Source organism: Bufo gargarizans, chromosome 3, assembly GCF_014858855.1.
Source record: "Bufo gargarizans isolate SCDJY-AF-19 chromosome 3, ASM1485885v1, whole genome shotgun sequence".
NCBI classification, from domain to species: domain Eukaryota; kingdom Metazoa; phylum Chordata; class Amphibia; order Anura; family Bufonidae; genus Bufo; species Bufo gargarizans.
In genome coordinates this window covers 534,695,560-534,718,213 of record NC_058082.1, presented here as the reverse complement: position 1 = coordinate 534,718,213, position 22,654 = coordinate 534,695,560, and the positions used below count along the sequence as shown (strand labels likewise).

The following is a 22,654-nucleotide window of genomic DNA, read 5'->3' as shown; positions in this document are numbered from 1 at the left end:
ATTTTCCTATTGGTTGTCAAAAAATGAACAGAACTGGTGGTTAACCTCAAATAAGACTTAGCATTTAATACATCATTAAGAATACCCAAAAGGAGGCAAAAAGGTCACTTGCCACAGTACAAGACACTTATTACAAATCACTCAATGGTGAAAAAGTACAAAATTGCTATATGTAGTGCCAAAAAATCTAAACGGGAGCAAAAGAGTGGGAGGGAAAGGGATACTGGGTATCTTTCTCCTAAGTTGTCCCTACGATGCGCCATGTGACTGCACAGTTTTGTCAGAGAAGGGAGCACGCGAGGGAACTATGTTGGCACACTAAGGGAAATACTATACATGAGCCCACAATAGCAAGCAAAATATAGCTATATCCCAAAAACACACTGCCCAATGTGTTTCATTGGCCTAGGGCCAATTCATCAGGGGACTTGAATAGATAAAGTACAGCAATACAAAGTAGTCAATATATACCAGGCACTCCCCTTCAGTGATGCTGCAAGGGGTGGATAAACAAGGAAGGGGATGTCAGTTCAGTCACAGGCATCATTTGTCAGTTTCTCCAAAGTGGCGCTAAATATATTCCAGCATCGATCCAAACACAAATTGACCAAGGCAGTATACAGTAACTACTGCCAGGTCTGAATAAAGGCTTAGTATAGCAGGAATACTCAATATAATAGGACCAAACAGTCCTTATAACAAAGTGAATCGATGGGATTCCAGTGAGGTGAAACACCAACATTGGACAGCACCACAGGGGGAGCACCTGGTGAAGTCAAATAAAACAACCAAAGAGAAGTTGGTCATTTGACCCCTTAGGTTGCATAGTTTTAAGCTGAAAAATCCACCAGGTCTCCCTCTGCAGTACCCTCCTCCCCCAATCGCCATCTTTTTGAAGGGGGGGGGGGGAGATAGATTCAATCCCCATGAACAATACCTTATAAAAGTCACCTCCATGTACAAATTCAACATGTTTGGCCAAAGGAGTATCTCTTTTATGACACATATCCCCAAGGTGTTCACCCACTCTTCTTCGAAGTTCTCCGGTGGTTTTACCCACATATTCGATTCCACAGCGGCAAACCCCTCTGTAAATCACTCCTCTAGTGTGCCAACATAGTTCCCTTGCTTGCTCCCTTCTCTGATGAAACTGGGCAGTCACATGGTGCAGCGTAGGGACACCTAGGGACAACTTAGGAGGTGCTAACATATAGCGAGAGATCAATAGGAGAAAGAGACCCAGTTTCCCTTCCCCTCTAACTCCTTTGCTCCCGTTAAGTTTTTTTGGCACTACTTATAGCAATTTTGTACTTTTTCACCATTGAGTGATTTGTAATAAGTGTCTTGTACTGTGGTGAGCAACCTTTCCGCCTCCTTTTGGGTATTTTTAATCATGTATTAAAAGTTAAGTCTTATTTGAGGTTACCCACCAGTTATGTTCATTTTTTGTATTTATAATTGGGTACCCTATTTTTTTGGTTACCATTAGTAATCATTATACTCCTGTGGTTAATTCAATATTAATATTGGTTGTCAGAACTTTTTTTTATAGCAGTCACAATTCCAGATTTTTTTTCCTCCTTCATTATTGCAGTATACAAGGCTATATATATATATATATATATATATATATATCCCCTTACCCTTCTACTAATTTCTCACGCATAATGAAAATATTTTTGTGTCTATATGCAAGTTATCATTGCAGATGCCTCTGCCATAGTCATGAGGCCTTAAAGGGTTTATATACTGTAAGAGTCAGGTATTATAGCTGTATCTAATTGACTTGAATGGAGCTGATCTACAATACCAAACAGCCATTGGCATGAGGGCCACTGGTTTTTGGGGAAAAGAAAGTAAAAAAGAAATACTAGTATTAACGTGACCTGCTGTATGAATTCAATTTAAAGGGTTAATATACTGTAAGAGTTAGTAGGTATTATAGCTATGTCTAGTTGACTTGAATGGAGCTGTGCTACAATACCAAAAAAAGCCATGGATATGAGGGCAACTGTTTTAACGGGATAAGAAAGTAAAAAAAAAATAAAAAAAAATAAATACTAGTACTAACGTGACAAGCTATATGAATTAAATTTGAATATACATGCTTTATAACAGTGAACAATATTGTGATTGTCCCACTTACTTTCATTTGCCAGAAGCTTAACATATAGAAAATGTTCCAAATAATAAAACTCAAGTATAATTGATATTTTTCACTATTAAAACACTGGTATTAACTAAAGCATTTGCCTGATGGCAAGTGTAGAAAGCTACTGAGACCATTTAGCTTATTGATCTTTATTGAACTTGTGCTTTTATATGAGTTAAATAGATTGATATATGTATTTCTTCAAATGTATATTTTCCCTGTGGTTTTTGTCAGAGTGACTGAGTGACAATGTAACTTGCAATTAAATTGGTAAAATGCTTATCTGGCTACTCTAGATATCTGTTATAGCGGGCTCTGATGTTCAAGCCATTTTCAGCTCAGACTTTGCAATCTTTTAAATAACAGTTAATTGTGTTAAATAAGAAATCATGTGTATGGGTATTATTGTTCTAAGAACTCTGATTCAGCAAGCCTAGATATAGTGCACATACTATCTGCTTCTTAAAAGCTTCATTGTTTTATGAGTCTTACATTTTTAATTTGCATTTACAAATTTTGCACCTGCAGGTTTGTTCCAAAAAGCAATCATACAAAGTGGAACAGCTCTCTCCAGCTGGGCAGTGAACTACCAGCCTGCCAAGTATACTAGGTTATTGGCAGATAAAGTGGGTTGTGACATGCTGGATACTATTGACTTGGTTGATTGTCTTCGGGAGAAGGAGTACAAAGAACTCATTCAACAGTCCATTACACCAGCTACATACCACATTGCCTTTGGACCAGTCATTGATGGTGATGTCATTCCAGATGACCCTCAGATACTCATGGAACAAGGGGAGTTTCTTAACTATGATATTATGCTTGGAGTTAATCAAGGAGAAGGCTTAAAATTTGTAGATGGTATAGTAGATAATGAAGATGGTGTATCGTTAAGCGACTTTGACTTTTCAGTCTCCAACTTTGTAGACAATTTATATGGATATCCAGAAGGAAAGGATACTCTTCGGGAAACTATTAAGTTCATGTATACTGATTGGGCTGATAAAGAAAATCCCGAAACACGTAGAAAGACATTGGTTGCACTTTTTACTGATCACCAATGGGTGGCGCCTGCTGTGGCAACTGCTGATTTACATGCTCGATATGGTTCTCCAACATACTTCTATGCATTTTACCACCATTGTCAAAGTGAAATGAAACCATCTTGGGCTGATTCTGCTCATGGAGATGAAGTTCCCTATGTATTTGGCATTCCGATGATTGGTCCTACAGAACTTTTCAACTGCAACTTCTCAAAGAATGATGTTATGCTCAGTGCAGTTGTTATGACATACTGGACTAATTTCGCCAAAACTGGGTAGGTTTCCATTTCTTTTAGCCTTGTTTTATTAGTCAAAGTCATAGCTTAGTAAACATGTCTTCATATAACTATATCATGCAGTAACAAACTCCTTATTTTGTAAAGGTGGTTTTCAACCCTTGTTAGCTGCTGGTTTAGAATGGTGATGGAGAAAATCCATCATAAGCGTAATTTAGACATGTGCTCAGCTTTTATAATATATATATATATATATATATATATATATATATATATATGTATATTTATATTCTATAATGTATTCCTTTTGTATTCCTTTTGTTAGCCTCCCCCAATGTCCATCCCTGATATTTGAGTACAGTATATTAAATTCTGAAAGCACATCATCCATAGGATTTTGCTAGATGACAATACCCAATAAAATCTTATTTTCCACCACTAGGGTAGGGGAGCTTATTGTACAGGGAGGAAAGTCCTATATATATAATAAATCCAATGCAGTGAAAGTTTGCAGGTATTAGAAACCTTTTATCTGTAAGTGCACCCCTGTAATGTGGCTGTAATTTGATATAGTTGAAAAATAGGTATATCAACATATACCAAAGACCATGGATCCCAAAAGAAAACTCTTTTGACCTTAATAAGGTGATATGTGATATGTTTGATATGGTGTATATACCAGGATAACAAATGCAAAATAGACAGTGCAGTGTAAATTCAGTCTTAAATTTATTTAAGTCTAAAAGTATCAGACAAAATTATTAAATGGCTTCTCGCATAAGATAAAGATCTAGTCATCATATTGTTATTGCAGTTATTGTATTTTACTCATGTAGGATTGAACTAAAGCTGAGGACTCTCTTAAATTTGAAAGGCATCTTATTGTATAGACGTGTTCCTTATTCTTAGCATCATGTAATTAAAGCGAATATGGCATGTAGTTTCTGGTTTATTCAACATGTTCAATAAATTCACCAGATTCATAGCACATCAGTGATTCAAAAGTTACTGAATCAACTAAGAATTTTGAAATATTTGCTCAACTATAGAGATAAAATCAAATCATCTTTTTTAACATTTGCAACTCAGAGTGAAATATATTTTGGAAAAACTAAAAATAATAATAATAATAATAATAATAATAATAATAAATAGAGATGAGCGAATTAAAAAAAAAAATTTGATTCAAAGGCTTGGCAAATTGTTTGGGAAAAATTTGGTTTGATCCGAATAAATTTGCTGAGAAATACATTAAAAAATTGTTATTTCCTTTATAGTGATGTAGAACATTGTGCCTTGCAGTAACACACATAGGGAGTTGGCTTTGGTAGAGAAATAATACTGTGAGTCTGTATGACATGCAGATGACAGGCTCCACACTTAGAATCATTGCACACTTCACTTAATTGGGCAGTCAAGGAGCCAAAACTGACCACATAACTCAAGTATGAACTCAGCCTTACAAGTTGCTGTTAGCACCAAGAAGAAGTACACTCCTTTTACACCGTCGTCATTCCACATAGATGTCTACAGTCCCTGTTCTAATAAACGCTTATACATGCCCCCCGACAGAGTGGAAAGGTTGTCAGCAGTAAGTGTGTGTGGACGTCACAGATTATTTTGCCCTTCCTCTAATCCATCAGAACAATAACCCCAAAAAACCGGATCCTGTCTGTGGAGCATCCGCCTTCACTCGGTCAGCATTTGGTCAGTAATCCATCAGTATTGCCAAAGCCAAAAAACAGGAGTGCATCCAAAACAGAGATGAAACGTTAATGGAATATTTGTCTTCTATGTTTTGTACCCACTCCTGGTTTTGGCTACCAAATCAAAAAACAATTCTGATGGGAACATACAGACCTCACAGCTGCTACACAGACAGGATCCGTTCTGCATCTCATTTTGCCTTCCTTCTGACAGATCAGAGGAAGGGTCAAATAAATGATGATGTCAGCCAAGCCAAAAATGCTAAACCATGGCCCAGCCATAAAGTAGGGAAGGTGGGAACAGCATGAGAAGTCCACAGAGTGCCCCTATGACATTGTGATGAGGTGAAAGCAGCATTAGGAGACCACAGAGTGGCCCAATGACAGAGTCTGTAGGTGTTGGCAGCATCAGGAGGCTGCACAGTGGCACAATGACAGAGCGTGGAGGTGGTGGCAGCATCAGGAGCCCATAGAGTGGCATAATGACAGAATGTGGAGGTGGCAGCAGCATAAGGAGGCCACACAGTGGCAAGGTGACATAATGTGGAGGTGGTGGCAGCATCAGGAGACCACAGAGTGGCAAGGTGACATAGTATGGAGGTGGCAGCAGCATGAGGAGACCACAGAGTGGCCCAATGACAGAGTCTGTAGGTGGAGGCAGCATCAGGAGGCCACAGAGTGCCCAATGACAGAGTCTGTAGGTGGCGGCAGCATAAGGAGGCCACAGAGTAGCACAATGTTAGAATGTGGAGATGGCAGCAGCATAAGAAGGCCACAAAGTGGCACAATGACAGAGTGTGGAGTTGGCAGCAGCATGAGGAGGCCACAGAGTGGCAAGGTGACATAGGAATTATGACTTAGTGTCAACTACCGCATGGTATATGGATCTGTTCCCACATGGTTTATTGTTATGTGAAATAAAGAGAAAGACTCAACGCAACTGAATTGTAGTGCTGGAACCTTTTCTTCTTTTGAATGCTTTAAGGACCTACCTTTTAGTTTCACGCACACAGAAAAAACGGCAGCATCGGGAGACCTCACAGTGACAAGGTGATATAGTGTGGAGGTGGCAGCAGCATGAGGAAACCACAGAGTGGCCCAATGACAGAGTCTGTAGGTGGTGGCAGCATCAGGAGGCCGCAGAGTGGCACAATGTCAGAATGTGGAAGTGGAATCAGCATCAGGAGGACAGAAAGTGGCAAGGTGACATAGTGTGGAGGTGCCGGCAGCATCAGGAGACCACAGAGTGGCAAGGTTACACAGTGTGGAGGTGGCAGCAGCATTAGGAGACCACAGAGTGGCCCAATGACAGAGTCTGTAGGTGGCGGCAGCATCAGGAGGCCGCAGAGTGGCACAATGACAGAGTGTGGAGGTGGTGGCAGCATCAGGAGGCCGCAGAGTGGCACAATGACAGAATGTGGAGGTGGCAGCAGCATGAGGAGGGCACAGAGTGACAAGGTGACATACTATGAAGGTGGCGGCAGCATCAGGAGACCACAGAGTGGTAAGAAGTGTTGAGCATGAATATTCAAATAGTGAATTTTCATTGCGAATGTCGCCACTTCGAGAATTCGCAAATATTTTGAATATAGTGCTATATATTCATTATATCGAATATTCAGCATTTGTTTCCATCTGAACACATGATTCCTCTCTGCTTCTTGCTTGTGGGCTAATGAGAAGGAAGCAATGTCAATTTCACAATGATACTTAATGCACCATTCAATAATCTGTAGTCAGACCTGCTAAAATTTGAAGTTGCACATAGTGCCAAAAAAAATTCTAATCACTGCTCATTAGCGCAATCGCGAATATATTGGAGCACTTGACCCTATCTGCATATAAAGCTATTCTAATGTTCTTCCATGCCAACCATTTTCTCCAGTCTCAGGAAACTTATACCAGCTTGACAAATTTAGCCAAAGTGACCCACGCCTGTATTTTGCGTTATGAATTCACTTTACGTGATTTCTACATTGCCGATTTAATACATTCAATAAAATAATTGTGAATATATGACGAATATTCTACAAAATGTTTGTGAAATATAGCAAATTTGAATATAGCCCCTGGCACTCATCACTAGTGGGAAGGTGACATAGTGTGGAGGTGGCAGCAGCATGAGGAGACCACAGAGTGGACCAGTGACAGAGTCTGTAGGTGGCGGCAGCATCAGGATGCCGCAGAGTGGCACAATGACAGAGTGTGGAAGTGGAGGCAGCATCAGGAGGCCACAAGGTGGCACAATGTCAGAATGTGGAGGTGGCAGCAGCATAAGGAGGCCACAGAGTGACAAGGTGACATAGTACGGAGGTTGTGGCAGCATCAGGAGACCACAGAGTGGCAAGGTGACATAATGTGGAGGTGGCAGCAGCATGAGGAGATCACAGAGTGGCCCATGACAGAGTCTGTAGGTGGCGGCAGCATCAGGAGGCCTTAGAGTAACCCAATGACAGAGTCTGTAGGTGGTGGCAGCGTCAGGAGGCCACAGAGTGGCCCAATGACAGAGTCTGTAGGTGGCGGCAGCATCAGGAGGCCCCCCGCTGCACTAAACATATGGAGGGTGGAATTCCAACGGGTGGAAACTTCGCATATCAGCCTATGTTGGGGAATGCCGTTCTGCTGCTGCAGCTCAAGGAGGGTGTGCTTTGCAGTCTACAAGTCGCTAACTTGCATGCAAAATTTCCTGGCCAATTTGAGGGTGTCTTGCAGATGGGTGGAAGACTTCAGGAACTGCTTGTCAACCAGACTGAAAACATGTGCCATGCAGGGCGCAGGGCTCAGCCCACCTTGACGCAGCGCCGACACAATGTTCTTCCTGTTGTTGGTCACCATGGTTCTGATTTTCAGTTGTCACTGAGAAGGCCAGGATTCAATTTCTTGCTGAAAGACACGGAGCAGTTCCTCCCCTGTGTGACTCAGTTTGCCCAGTCAAACGAGGTGCAGAACAGCATGACACTGCCGTGCCCTGCACATGTGGTATGCTGGAGAGGCACTGTGCATTGTTTGTATAATTTGTGCATACTTTGGCATACTTTGTATAATATGTACTATAACCTTGATTGATGGCGCTCACTCAGCAGCGTTACATACCAACAGGTCTCGCTACAATTTACCCATTTGGGCTGCGACACACACATCCACTCCACATCTGTGAGCTTGCCCATGACAATGTTTTTTCTCTGCCAAGAGACACTTTTGCTTTTATTAGAATTTAAAATTTACTGTATATTAAGCAGAATTTTTATATATTTTTTTTAATAAAGTGTACATTCGGATTGATCCTAGATGTAGAGTGCTGATCATTTGAAATAGATCAATTTTAATAGTTGATGATTGGGTGAGTCAAAACGATCAGCACACCTTTTCCATATTAGAGAATGGGACAGGGTGGAGGATGAGGAAGCAGATGCGGACATTGTCACTGGACCAATGGTGCGGCAACATGGAGGTGGAAGCAGCGTCACCTGGCCAAGTTGCTGGTGTGGCTGTGCAGGAACCACATTCACCCAGTGGGCCATAAAGGACATGTATTGTCCCTGACCGTAATTACAGCTCCACAGGTCGTAGCTGACTTGCACTTTGGCAGACACCGACAGGCTCAAGGACTGGCCCACATTCTGTTCTACATGTGTGTGCAGGGCTGGCACTGCCTTTTTGGCAAATAAATGACCACTTAGAACTCTTCACCTCAGCTCGGCACAAGCAATCAGTTCTCTGAAAGGAGCAGAGTCCACCACTTGGAAAGTGAAGGACTGCAGCACCAGCAACTTGGACAGGACCATATTCAGCTTCTGCACCGTTGGATGAGTGTGTGCATACTGTTGTCTCTTGGCAATCGCTTTGTTGATCGATTTTCTGATGGAATGTGTGACGAGGAGTAGAAGAAGGAGCAGCAGGAGCATCAGGATCGGCAGATGATGCGAAGGATAGACAGCTCCCTTCGGCTGAGGTGGTGGATCCTTGACTGCCAGAAACTGGGTGTATGCCAGTGGGTGATGCAGCGGTTTCTGCGACAGGCTGCACCACCACATCGGAGCCACGGTGCTCCCAGGCCACATTATGGTGACGCTGCATATGTCAATGAAGCACCATAGTGCCAACATTGGCGCCCTGGCTACGCTTCACCCTCTGCCCACAGATTTTGCATACAGCCACGTTCACCTCCTCCAGTGGCTTAAAAAAAACCTGCAACACCGCTGAGTTGGTGATTTTACCCCCAATACTACGCACTGACTGACTGCTACCGCCGCTGCCTCCTTGAGCCCCTGCACCTCTACTTCCCGGGTAGGTAATCTCCAGCGAAGCGGTTGGTCTACCCCGGGCGCGTTTTGCTCCTGATCTCCAACTGCTGCCACCCTGCTGGCTCCCAGCCACGCTAGCGACTTTCTGGATCATGGCCAAGCTGCCACCTTCTTCTCCCGATGATGATGAAGCCCCTTCGCCACCCGTCTTCCAAGTGCGATCAGCTACATCGTCATCGAGTAGTGTCTTCACGCAACTGATGTCCGCCTACTTTCTCTGGGTCAGGAGCCTGGCCGCTCTCAACACCAGCTCCCACGTCACTCTCCTCATCACTACTTGCCCGCCTAGTGGAGGAAGCGGCTGATGTCTCCTCCACATCTTGGCTGTGCACAAGCTGCTGACTGCTGACTTCTCACCGTCAGGGAACAGGAAAGGACAGAGGCAGGTTGAGTACAGGTTAGGGTACAGGGCCGGCTATCGGGCTATGTCAACTAAGGGTTGTGTCTGACGAACCCACTGACTCTTGGCTGGGGTGTCTGATGTAAGTTTCGACAATGTCAAAGATCGAGTCAACCATTCAAGAACCGCTGGGTGGCTGGTCACGACACAAATGCTAGCTGACACTGGGAGCTCAGGCCTCTCGAATTGACCCCTGCTTCCACAGCCCCTTACTCTGCTTTGACCTCTGCCTGCACCAGAAACATTTAGGCCTCTGACACTCCCCTGTGCAAGGCCTGACACTTCTCTGACTGACATACTGTTAGATCAAATAACCAAATAGTAGATCAAGTATTTTTTTCCAGCCAGTAATATACAGCAAACAGGCCTTTAGAAAATAGCATTACACCACTAAATGGCAAATAGGCCCTATTTTTTTTCTATTTTTACACAAAAGGCTATTCAACAAATAAGTGAAACAATCAAAGGCGAATACATTTGTATTTCGCCAGTAATAAATTGCAAACTGGGCTGTAAAATATCTCACTGCACCGATGAACAGCAATTAGACCCAAGTTCTTTAATATTTTTACAGAAAATGCTTTTCTACAGATAAGTACAACTTTATACGGCAAATATATTTGTATTTCACCAGTAATATACAGCAAACTGGGCTATAAAATATCTCACTCGACCGCTGAATGGCAATTAGGCCCTAATTTTTTTCTATTTTTACACAAAAGACTTTTAAACAGATAGGTTCAACTATGAACTGCGAATATATTTGTATTTCGCCAATAATACACGGCAAACTGGGCTGAAAATATCACACTCGACCACTGAAGGACAATTAGGCCTTAATTTTTTTTCTATTTTTACACAAAAGGCTTTTTAACAGATAAGTACAACTATGAACGGCGAATATATTTGTATTTTGCCACTAATACGGGTACATGGCAAATTGGTGCTATAAAATATCTCACTGCACCGCTGAGCGACAAAGATATTTTTCCTTTTTCCACTAATACACATAAAAAAGGGATTTAAAACAGATAACTGCGCCACTAGGCGGCAAATATATTTTTCCTTTTTCCACTAATACACGAAAAAAAGGGCTTTAAAACAGATAAAAACACCGTTAGGCGGCAAAAATATTTTTCCTTTTTCCACTAATACACACAAAAAAGGTCTTTAAAACAGATAAGTGCACCCTAGGTGGCAAATAAAATTTTTCCCTTTTCAACTAATGCACGCAAAAAAGTGCTTTAAAACAGATAAGTGCACAGCGGAGCGGCAAATATATTTTATTTTTACCACTAATGCATGACAAAAAGGGCTGCAATTTTCACACTTCAGCACACAACGGCTAATAAGCCCTTTTTTACCACTAGTAAAAGCCAAAAAGGCTTTAGGACATATAACTGCAAAACACTAGGGCAAATAAAATGTAGAAATATTTCCTTGTAATGAACCCTGTTAATGCCTGGATCAAATGGTTTGCTGGAATTACAGAGCTGTATAATGGCAATTTGTATCACCAGTCAGTACCTCAAAGTGCAATTTGATTGTTCCTATTACCCAGGCTGACACCTCCCTGACTGAACCTTGTTCAACAAAAATGCAGTGAAATGATTACTCCCTGTACTTTCTCTACACCTTGAATAATCTTTCCCTGCACTTTTCTATCACTGTCCCTAGCGCATGGAGACACATCTCTCCCTGCACTAAGTACGCTGGTGAATGGCAGAATATAAAATGTCTGCCGTTTTTATACGACGGGCTGGCTGGCTGCTGATTGGCTGCACGCATGTCAGTATGGGTGATCCCGCCTTCCCAGACTTCCTTTCTCCATTTCCTCACATGTGCAGCTGCCATTTTAGGAAAAATGCAATTTGTTACTACGAAGCGTAAGGAAACTCGCATTCGGTGCGAATAATTTTTTTTCCTGAAATTCCTAATGCTTTCCACTTTGTCAGCTTCAATTCGCTTATCTCTAATAATAATAATAATAATAATAATTATAATAATAATAATAATAATAGTTTTGTGCTACATTGGAATAATAGTAGAAGTAAAACACTAGATGGCAGTATAGCACATTTTATATTTCTTTAGAATTGAAATGTGTGCTGAATTTTCATGTCTACATTATTTGAGGCTAAATATACTAAGCTTGTTTTCTTTTAGATGTTTTGTGTTCAATTACATTTATTAGCTATATTTTGCAGCTTTTGCATTCATTTGGCAGAAGAGTCTTAACAGTAAACACACTGGCCCTTTATTTTTTCAGACTAGTATAGGAAGTTGTCGTTTGTCTAGTTGACATTTAATTCAAGATATAAATGCTACACATTAGTTGTGATTTTGTAATGTACTATTTAGTAAATCTAGTACTTATTTTTAGAATGTGTTTCATGGATGGAAAGAAAAGGCCATTTACATGGGGGGGATCCATATACATGTACAGCATATTAGATTTGCTTTGTACGGTTATCTTTCCCAATATAATAAAAAAAAACTTTATCCCCATAGTAGAAGCATACAAATATCTATCTTGCAGTATATCATATCAATAAAATTATATAAGTTGCATGTGAATAACTTTATATAAGGCAAGGCCAACAGCGCACATAAAACATTGAGCTGCAACATTTTATGGTGAGGTGGTTGTGAGCAGTAAATTGACCACCAGGACTAATAGACACACCACTCATTGTAATGATCCTGTCTTCTCTGGCACCTGGTATTTGGTAACCATCTTAAATTGACATGGTCTTAAAGACCAGGACTGCCTGCAAGAGGCTTAACTATATACGCTATTTTATTGATCTCAGTATTAAAAACATAAAGGCTAGATATGTTGTTTGTTGAGTTTTATTCGGAATGCATATTATAATTAGAGATGAGCGAATTTCCGCTTATTCGTTCACACTTTGTTTGTTGGTAAAAGGTGAATTGCGTTATGGATTCCGCTATCACGGACCATAAAGCAATTCTATGATGGAATGCATAATGGAATGTCTTTAGAGGCATTCTGTTATTCATTCGGTCATAATAGAAGTCTATAGGCTGCAAAACGGATCCGTCCTGTTTCCGCTATACAAGGACAGACTCCCCTGCATAACGGAAATGAGACGGATCCGTTTTGCAGCCCATGGACTTCTATTATGATGGAAAGAATAGAGGAATGCCTCTAAAGGCTTTTGGTTATGCACTTTGTCATAAAAATGCGTTATGGTCCGTGGTAGCGGAATCCATAACGCAATTCACCTTTTACCAACAAACTAAATGTGAACGAATTTCAAAATATGAAATTCGCTCATCTCTAATTATAATATCATATATTTAACATCTTGCAGCAGTAAAGGGATTGGCGCAGAGTCTCAAAGTCATTAATAGATGTTGGCTTTGCATACTGTAATTAAATAGCTTCAGTACTGTGTGGTGTAAAGCCACAATGTTTTGCATTTAGTGTTGAAGTATGGTATTAGAATTAGCAAAATGACTGTTCTAGGCTATATAAGCATAATTAATATAAAAGTATAAAGGATCAATAAACAGAAAGGGAACTTAAATGCTCATATTGTATGGCTGAATACCAACAGGATGAAGATAAACTAATTCTGTACGCCAACCTTCATACTGCATCATTTTTTTTTAGCATTACACTTTGGCATTTCTTCCCACATGAGGATTTAACCTTGTAAATTTTGCATTAAAAAGGATATACTCAATATTGCTTCTCTGGACCTTTTTTCAATAACTGTTTTAGAAACTAAAATTCAGCTCTTCTGTAATTCAAAGTACAGACTGTGGTATTGTTAAATTGCTTCAGTAACATGCTTAATTAGTACTAAGAATTTAACAGAGCATTATTATCAAGTTATTATAAGCACAAATACATCTTTTCTCCCTAATTCAGAGTTTGAGCAATGTATTGATAAATTTTTGTAAACTGGATTATTTAAAACATAACCTTTACTAGGTCGCTTAAAATATATTTCATACAGGGTGAGAGACAGAAATAACAACTAACATAATAACCTCCACTGTATCTCATACACCAATGAATATATGAAAAAATGGTTGGATCTCACCTCATCCGAGTCGGATCCACAATCGCAGAGGGTGGTCCTAGCAGTTGGTGGTGCCTGAGACCGGTGTGACCGGGGTGCTACGTAAGTGATGGCAGTGTTGACCTCCTATTGAACCCTATTCTGGCTTTCCTGCCTGCCTAGGGTTGGGGGGCTATTATTCACACCTGCCTAACACAATGGAGCGCCCGCCCCGACAGGGGCGACCCCACACCGAACCTTACCCTCGGTATGGGTCTGGTATTCTATGTAACCCTATTACATTGCCCTACATGCCATGTTTCCATCTTCTATCACAGACATCATCAGGGGACTTCACATGTATTCAAGGGTATTCAAAGATCAGGGTGGTTTTAACCTCCAATCAATCAGAGATCAGGCTCACCCGGACCATCGTTAGTTTGGGTGAGACAGCTACTGACATGGGACACTTCCCATGTTCCAGTGAGGATAAGAGTCACCAACTGTCCTACTGATTGGAGGCGAAAACCACCCTGATCTCTGATTGATTGGAGGTTAAAACCACCCTGATCTTTGAATACCCTTGAATACATGTGAAGTCCCCTGATGATGTCTGTGATAGAAGATGGAAACATGGCATGTAGGGCAATGTAATAGGGTTACATAGAATACCAGACCCATACCGAGGGTAAGGTTCGGTGTGGGGTCGCCCCTGTCGGGGCGGGCGCTCCATTGTGTTAGGCAGGTGTGAATAATAGCCCCCCAACCCTAGGCAGGCAGGAAAGCCAAAATAGGGTTCAATAGGAGGTCAACACTGCCATCACTTACGTAGCACCCCGGTCACACCGGTCTCAGGCACCACCAACTGCTAGGACCACCCTCTGCGATTGTGGATCCGACTCGGATGAGGTGAGATCCAACCATTTTTTCATATATTCATTGGTGTATGAGATACAGTGGAGGTTATTATGTTAGTTGTTATTTCTGTCTCTCACCCTGTATGAAATATATTTTAAGCGACCTAGTAAAGGTTATGTTTTAAATAATCCAGTTTACAAAAATTTATCAGTATATATTGTGGGTGTAAACCGATACCACCACACTTATTGGAAGTGGCGGTACAATATAATTTTCGTTACAATTTGAGCAATGTATATTACAAAGTAAGGATGAACAAACCAGTATTTTCCAGATGGCAGACAAACCTGAATATCACCTAAGATGGTTCATAGCGCCATTTTAGTGCATATGTTGGTGGGAAAAAAACACTAGGGGGGAAGAACAAGGGGTCTTACATGACCATGAGAGGAGTTGGGGGGGAGGGCTTGTCCTGATTGGCTCCCAGAATGGTAGACAGCTTGGATGAGCCAACCAACGCTGCACCAGGCAGGGAGGTTCCCTAGCAGAACAGGCAGAATGCCATTCTGTGCTGGGCTATGAATGAGGGAGGATGGGTCTTACACTATCTGCCACTAAAACTATCTTAGCGAGTCAGGGAGAGTGAAAAATCAATTAGGGACAGTCGTAGATCAATCAAGCTTATATTCAATTGCCAGGGAGAGTAAAGGGAAAGGCTACACTTAGCAAGAATAATTGTGTGTGTAGAATAGAGACAGGCAGGGAAGCTGTCAGTCAGAGAGGAAGGAGTATGGAGCTGTGGTCAATGTGACTCCTAGCGGAACTGCAGATGCTACAACCCTCAAAAGCAGCTTACATTTTTTTTATTTTATTTTTTGGGGTGGGGGGGGGGGGTGGTAAGGGGGCTGGAATAAGCAAAAACTGTTCCAACGTGTGTTCTACCATCAATCTAGCATATAATATAGAATACTATTGAGAACTCTGTGTCACGTCATCTCACATATTTAATTTATATATTTTTAGTTTTAGTTTGAAAAGCAATATAAATCAGTGCTTGAGAACTAAATATTAGGACTAAATCTGTTAATTATATCCTCATAAATGCACAAAGTTTGGTTCTAATTTTTATTTTATTTTATTGGGGGGAGTTATTGAATTGAATGAAACCAGCAGATACAGTGGGATGCAAAAGTTTGGGCAACCTTGTTAATCGTCATGATTTTCCTGTATAAATCGTTGGTTGTTACGATAAAAAAATGTCAGTTAAATATATATCATATAGGAGACACACACAGTGATATTTGAGAAGTGAAATGAAGTATATTGGATTTACAGAAAGTGTGCTATAATTGTTTAAACAAAATTAGGCAGATGCATAAATTTGGGCACCACAAAATAGAAATGAAATCAATATTTAGTAGATCCTTCTTTTGCAGAAATCACAGCCTCTAAATGCTTCCTGTAGGTTCCAATGAGAGTCTGGATTATGGTTGAAGGTATTTTGGACCATTCCTCTTTACAAAACATCTTTAGTTCATACAGGTTTGATGGCTTCCGAGCATGGACAGCTCTCTTTAAGTCACACCACAGATTTTCAATTATATTCAGGTCTAGGGACTGAGATGGCCAATCCAGAACGTTGTACTTGTTCCTCTGCATAAATGCCTTAGAAGATTTTTAGCAGTGTTTAGGGTTGTTGTCTTGTTGAAAGATCCAGCCCCGGCGCAGCTTCAGCTTTGTCACTGATTCCTGGACATTGGTCTCCAGAATCTGCTGATACTGAGTAGAATCCATGTGTCCCTCAACTTTGACAAGATTCCCAGTCCCTGCACTGGCCACACAGCCCCACTGCATGATGGAACCACCTCCATATTTTACTGTAGGTAGCAGGTGTTTTTCTTGGAATGCTGTGTTCTTTTTCCTCCATGCATAATGCCCCTTGTTATGGCCAAATAACTCAATTTTAGTTTCATCGGTCCACAGCACCTTATTCCAAAATGAAGCTGGCTTGTCCAAATGTGCTTTAGCCCACCTCAAGTGGCACTTTTTGTGCTGTGGGCGGAGAAAAGGCTTCCTCTGCATCACTCTCGCTTACAGCATCTCCTTCTGTAAGGTGTGCCAAATGGTTGAACGATGCACAGTGACTCCATCTGCAGCAAAATGATGTTGTAGGTCTTTGGTGCTGGTCTGTGGGTTGACTCTGACTGTTCTCACCATTCGTCGCTTCTGTTTATCCAAGATTTTTCTTGGTCTGCCACTTCGAGCCTTAACTTGAACTGAGCCTGTGGTCTTCCATTTCCTCAATATGTTCCTAACTGTGGAAACAGACAGCTGAAATCTCTGAGACAGCTTTATGTATCCTTCCCCTAAACCATGATGGTGAACAATCTTTGTCTTCAGGTCATTTGAGAGTTGTTTTGAGACCCCCTTGTTGCCACTCTTCAGAGAAAATTAAAAGAGGAGGGAAACTTACAATTGACCCCCTTAAATACTCTTTCTCATAATTGGATTCACCTGTGTATGTAGGTCAGGGGTCACTGAGCTTACCAAGCCAATTTGAGTTCCAATAATTAGTTCTAAAGGTTTTGGAATCAATAAAATGACAACAGTGCCCAAATTTATGCACCTGCCTAATTTTGTTTAAACAATTATAGCACACTTTCTGTAAATCCAATTAACTTCTTTTCACTTCTCAAATATCACTGTGTGTGTCTCCTATATGATATATTTAACTGACATTTTTTATCGTAACAACCAACGATTTATACAGGAAAATCATGACGATTAACAAGGTTGCCCAAACTTTTGCATCCCACTGTAGATGATCAGTACAACAATAACCACTAGGGTACTAATTCACCTGTGAGTGTTAATGAGAAATTGACCGTCAGGCCTCAATCGTCTGTTTTCTGTGAATTCCATTTTCAAACAGTTGTAATTTTTTATTTTTATTTTTTTGGGGGGGGGGTTGTTCAATTTAACAAACCCTTCGGATACCAGAGTTTTTTTTTTTTTTTTTGCTTTTTAGTCACATTTTATAAAATTTTGGGGGGGTAAGAGAAGCTATGAAAAAAATTGTGAATCTGAAGTTTTTATACTTTTTTCCATTATGCTATTCGCCATCTAAAAAATATTTTTAGATTTTAATAGTACAGGTGTTTTTGGATACAGTGATGCTCATAATGTTTATATTTTTTTATATTTATGTATTCATTTTCTTTAGGAAAAGGGATGATTCCAATTTTTATATAATTTTTTAACATTTTATTTACTTTTTAATGTTTTGTAACCAGTCTAGGAGGTTACCATGTCATTTTTTTTTTTTGTATTCAACATTACCATACTGCATGCAGGCAGCATAGTAATATGTGAATAGATGATTTCTTATGTTGGCTACACTGCAACATGTCACGCGACATGGATGGATTTTTTGCTACTGTCGTGTCGCAGTCGTAGCATGTCGCAGTGTGACGCCATAGACTATCATTATAATAATTGTCGTTCGGCACATGTCATTGTGTAGCCCTAGCCTAATACGCTGGGTCTCTTTAGAGCCTTGGACACAGAGGCTTGAGGGCCCAAGTAAAGAGGAGGATGGACAAGGACAGATCTTTCCCGTTCTTGTTCTCTAAGGTGTCTGCCAAGTCGTATAGCTAGGTACATAGCCTCGTCTAGGAAACCTAGGATGGAATTACTAACTAGACTAACTAGATCTTTCAGAGTATTAGAAAGGCCTAGCCTAAACTGTGACCTAAAAGCCAGGTCATTCCAGACAGAGGCACCGCTTATGGAATTCAGAGAGGAACATCTGCCCTGATATAAAGAAAGAAGTTGGCTTTCTACATAAGCCAGCCTGTCTAGCTCATCATACAGGAGATAGAAAATAAGGAAGAAAATAATTTAGAACAGTTAGACTATAGTGAAAGTGCCCAGTCCTGAGGGTCCCATGAAGCAGTGACATAATGATGCACACCCTCTGAGCTTCCACACCCGATGAGTGTGGCCTAAGGCAAAAATACATTTTACAGCTCTCACGGAAGGTTACACAAATTTTACAGTCACCAGAGAAGCAATCAGGGAGCTTAACCTTTAGTTATATCGCTGACAGAGCTTTAACAACTTGGGGACTGGTCTACAGGACCCTCTCTGCTAGTTCCTGGACCAGTTGGGTAATACCCTCCATCTCATTGGCCAATGCTGCCATTCCATTCCTAACTGAGAAAGTCATTTAGAAAATATGTTATGGCCAATGTAGCACCTATAGGTAGGGTCAAACATTGACAGTGAGCCTTAACCTAGAAGCCTGCCCGCTTTCCCTAGCTACTTGAAGTTCAAGTCCTAGGTAGCAAGACCGCACCAGGTCGACAGTCCCTATGCTACTAAGGTGCAGAGACAGACAAACACTTATAGACAAATGACACAAAGACAGAGTCGTACGCAAATGGGTCAGAACCAGGAGGACAGTGCGGTACAAAAACAAGAAACAGAGAGTGCTTAAAAGACAAGCTGAGGTCAGAACCAGATGGGATGCACAGCAACAATCACAAGCGACAGAGAGTGGTCAAAAGACTAGCCAAGGTCGAAAACATAAGCAATCCAAATCAGCATAGGTTATGACTCAGGGCTCCATTAGTCATAACACTAGCACACAGGAATAGAGCAGCTAAGCAATCATACCACTGCTAGTATCTTCCATAACATGCCCGCTGTAGGGAGACAGCATTGCATCTTGTTGCAAATGATGTTGTTGCCTCACTAGGAGGTGTGGCTTAGCAGTGCATCTCTCCAGGGATGATCATGCCGAAGCTGGAGATCTCACCACAGGAGCCTGGACAGGAAAGTTTGTGAGGTTACCTTTGCACAGCCACATATCTATTTCCTTGTACATCATGTAACATACTGTGTGGCTTTGTGGCTTTTGCCTCCACTACTACCCTTTACAACCACAAATCTGTTTTCCATACTGTAAAAAAGTACCGTCAGCACCTCCGAATGTTTAGGTGCATGTAACCATTAGTTCTGAGTGAAGCAAGTAGATATGAGCGAATGAAAGTTGATGAAGTAGAATTCGTTCCGAATTTCAGGAAAAATTAGATTCTGAACTAATGCAAATTTCCTTGCGCTTCGTGGTCACAAATTAAAAAATTTCCTAAGGGCTCTGTCACACTTGCGTTGTCCGGATCCGTCATGTACTCCACTTGCCGGAATTACACGCCGGATCCAGAAAAACGCAAGTGAACTGAAAGTATTTGAAGACGGATCCGTCTTCAAAATGCGTTCAGTGTTACTATGGCAGCCAGGACGCTATTAAAGTACTGGTTGCCATAGTAGTAGTGGGGAGCGGGGTAGCAGTATACTTACCGCCCGTGCGGCTCCCGGGGCGCTCCAGAATGACGTCAGAGCGCCCCATGCGCATGGATGACGTGCCATGTGATCACGTCATCCATGCGCGTGGGGCGCCTTGACGTCACTCTGGAGTGCCCCGAGAGCCGCACAGACGGTAAGTATACTGCTCCCCCGCTCCCCACTACACTTTACCATGGCTGCCAGGACTTTAGCGTCCTGGCAGCCATGGTAACCATTCAGAAAAAGCTAAACGTTGGATCCGGCAATTATATGCAGATAGAGTGCTCCAATATATTTGCAATTATGCAAATTGGCAATTAATGATGCGCATATTTTTGCACAATATGTGCAAATTCACAATTTAACAGGTCTGGCTACGTATTACTGATTAGTGCACTAAGTATTGCTGTGAACTTGTGACATCACATCACTATGTCAGTAGCATGTATGTATGGACAGCAGACAGTAGCATTTATATACATACAGTACAGACCAAAAGTTTGGACACACCTTCTCATTCAAAGAGTTTTCTTTATTTTCATGACTATGAAGGCATCAAAACTATGAATTGACACATGTGGAATTATATACATAACAAACAAGTGTGAAACAACTGAAAATATGTCATATTCTAGGTTCTTCAAAGTAGCCACCTTTTGCTTTGATTACTGCTTTGCACACTCTTGGCATTCTCTTGATGAGCTTCAAGAGCTAGTCACCTGAAATGGTCTTCCAACAGTCTTGAAGGAGTTCCCAGAGATGCTTAGCACTTGCTGGCCCTTTTGCCTTCACTCTGCGATCCAGCTCACCCCAAACCATCTCGATTGGGTTCAGGTCCGGTGACTGTGGAGGCCAGGTCATCTGGCGCAGCACCCCATCACTCTCTTTCATGGTCAAATAACCTTTACTTTCAAAGTTTTCCCAATTTTTTGGCTGACTGACTGACCTTCATTTCTTAAAGTAATGATGGCCACTCGTTTTTCTTTACTTAGCTGCTTTTTTCTTGCCATAATACAAATTCTAACAGTCTATTCAGTAGGACTATCAGCTATGTATCCACCTGACTTCTCCACAACGCAACTGATGGTCCCAACCCAATTTATAAGGCAAGAAATCCCACTTATTAAACCTGACAGGGCACACCTGTGAAGTGAAAACCATTTCAGGTGACTACCTCTTGAAGCTCATCAAGAGAATGCCAAGAGTGTGCAAAGCAGTAATCAAAGCGAAAGGTGGCTACTTTGAAGAACCTAGAATATGACATATTTTTGAGTTGTTTCACACTTGTTTGTTATGTATATAATTCCACATGTGTTAATTCATAGTTTTGAGGCCTTCAGTGTGAATCTACAATTTTCATAGTCATGAAAATAAAGAAAACTCTTTGAATGAGAAGGTGTGTCCAAACTTTTGGTCTGTACTGTATATATATATATATATATATATATATATATACTAACTAACTAAATAATGCAATTAAACAGTAAAGCACAGAGCACACCAATGACACTGCTGTCTCTCTCAGAACTCCATAAAACAACAGAAAATGGCTGCCGAGGAGGTTCTTATATAGTAAAGGGGTAGGCAACTTTCCTATTGGTTGCTAGGGATGTTGCTAAGCTCAGACAAAGACATTGCAGCCTTCAAATTGGCCCATAAGCAAGAAGGGAGGTTACTGCTGCTGCGATGTGTGTGACCGTCTGGGAGCTCCTCCTACTGGTAAGTGACAGTTCATTTAGCAATGCGCCGCACAGACCTGTCACTTACCAGTAGGTGGAGCTCCCGGCCGGACACGAACATCGCAGCAGCAAGCAGGTAACTATGAATCTTCTACTATTGTACTATTGCTAAGTAACCATGGCAACCAGGACTGCAGTAGCGTCCTGGTTGCCATGGTTACCAATCGGAGCCCCAGCGATTAAACTGGGACTCCGATCGGAACTACGCTGCCACCAATGATCGGGGGGGGGGGAGATGGGAGGCCGCACACTGGCCACCAATGTTGTTACTGCTATAGAGGGAGGGGGCAGTCTTGTACACAGTTTGTAGTGTATTCTAACTAGAAGCGTCCCCATCACCATGGGAACACCTGTGTGTTAGAATATACTGTCGGATATGAGTTTTCACGAAGTGAAAACTTAGATCTGAAAAAGCTTTTATGCAGACGGATCTTCGGATCCGTCTGTATGAAAGCAACCTACGGCCACGGATCACGGACACGGATGCCAATCTTGTGTGCATCCGTGTTCTTTCACGGACCCATTGACTTGAATGGGTCCGTGAACCGTTGTCCGTCAAAAAAATAGGATACACGGATCACGGCCTCGGCTGCAAAACGGTGCATTTTCCGATTTTTCCACGGACCCATTGAAAGTCAATGGGTCAGCGAAAAAAAACGGAAAACGGCACAACGGCCACGGATGCACACAACGGTCGTGTGCATGAGGCCTAAGGCTCCATTCACACATTTTGCGGAACAGAATTGCGAACCCATTCATTTCTATGGGGACGCACACTGTGCTGCCCGACTCTGGAATAGTGGATGGGTGAATTTCCGGGTCCCCAATTCCGATCC

The 22,654-nt window shown here is 41.5% G+C and overlaps 1 protein-coding gene across 1 annotated transcript in view; it reads left to right on the top strand.

Moving 5' to 3' along the window:
* NLGN4X (neuroligin 4 X-linked) overlaps positions 1 to 22,654 on the top strand; it is a 413,540-nt gene that overhangs the window by 382,025 nt on the left and 8,861 nt on the right. The window contains exon 6 of the mRNA XM_044287249.1: positions 2,681 to 3,470. Coding sequence (XP_044143184.1) covers positions 2,681 to 3,470 — 790 coding nt within the window. The remainder of the gene's footprint in view (positions 1 to 2,680; positions 3,471 to 22,654) is intronic.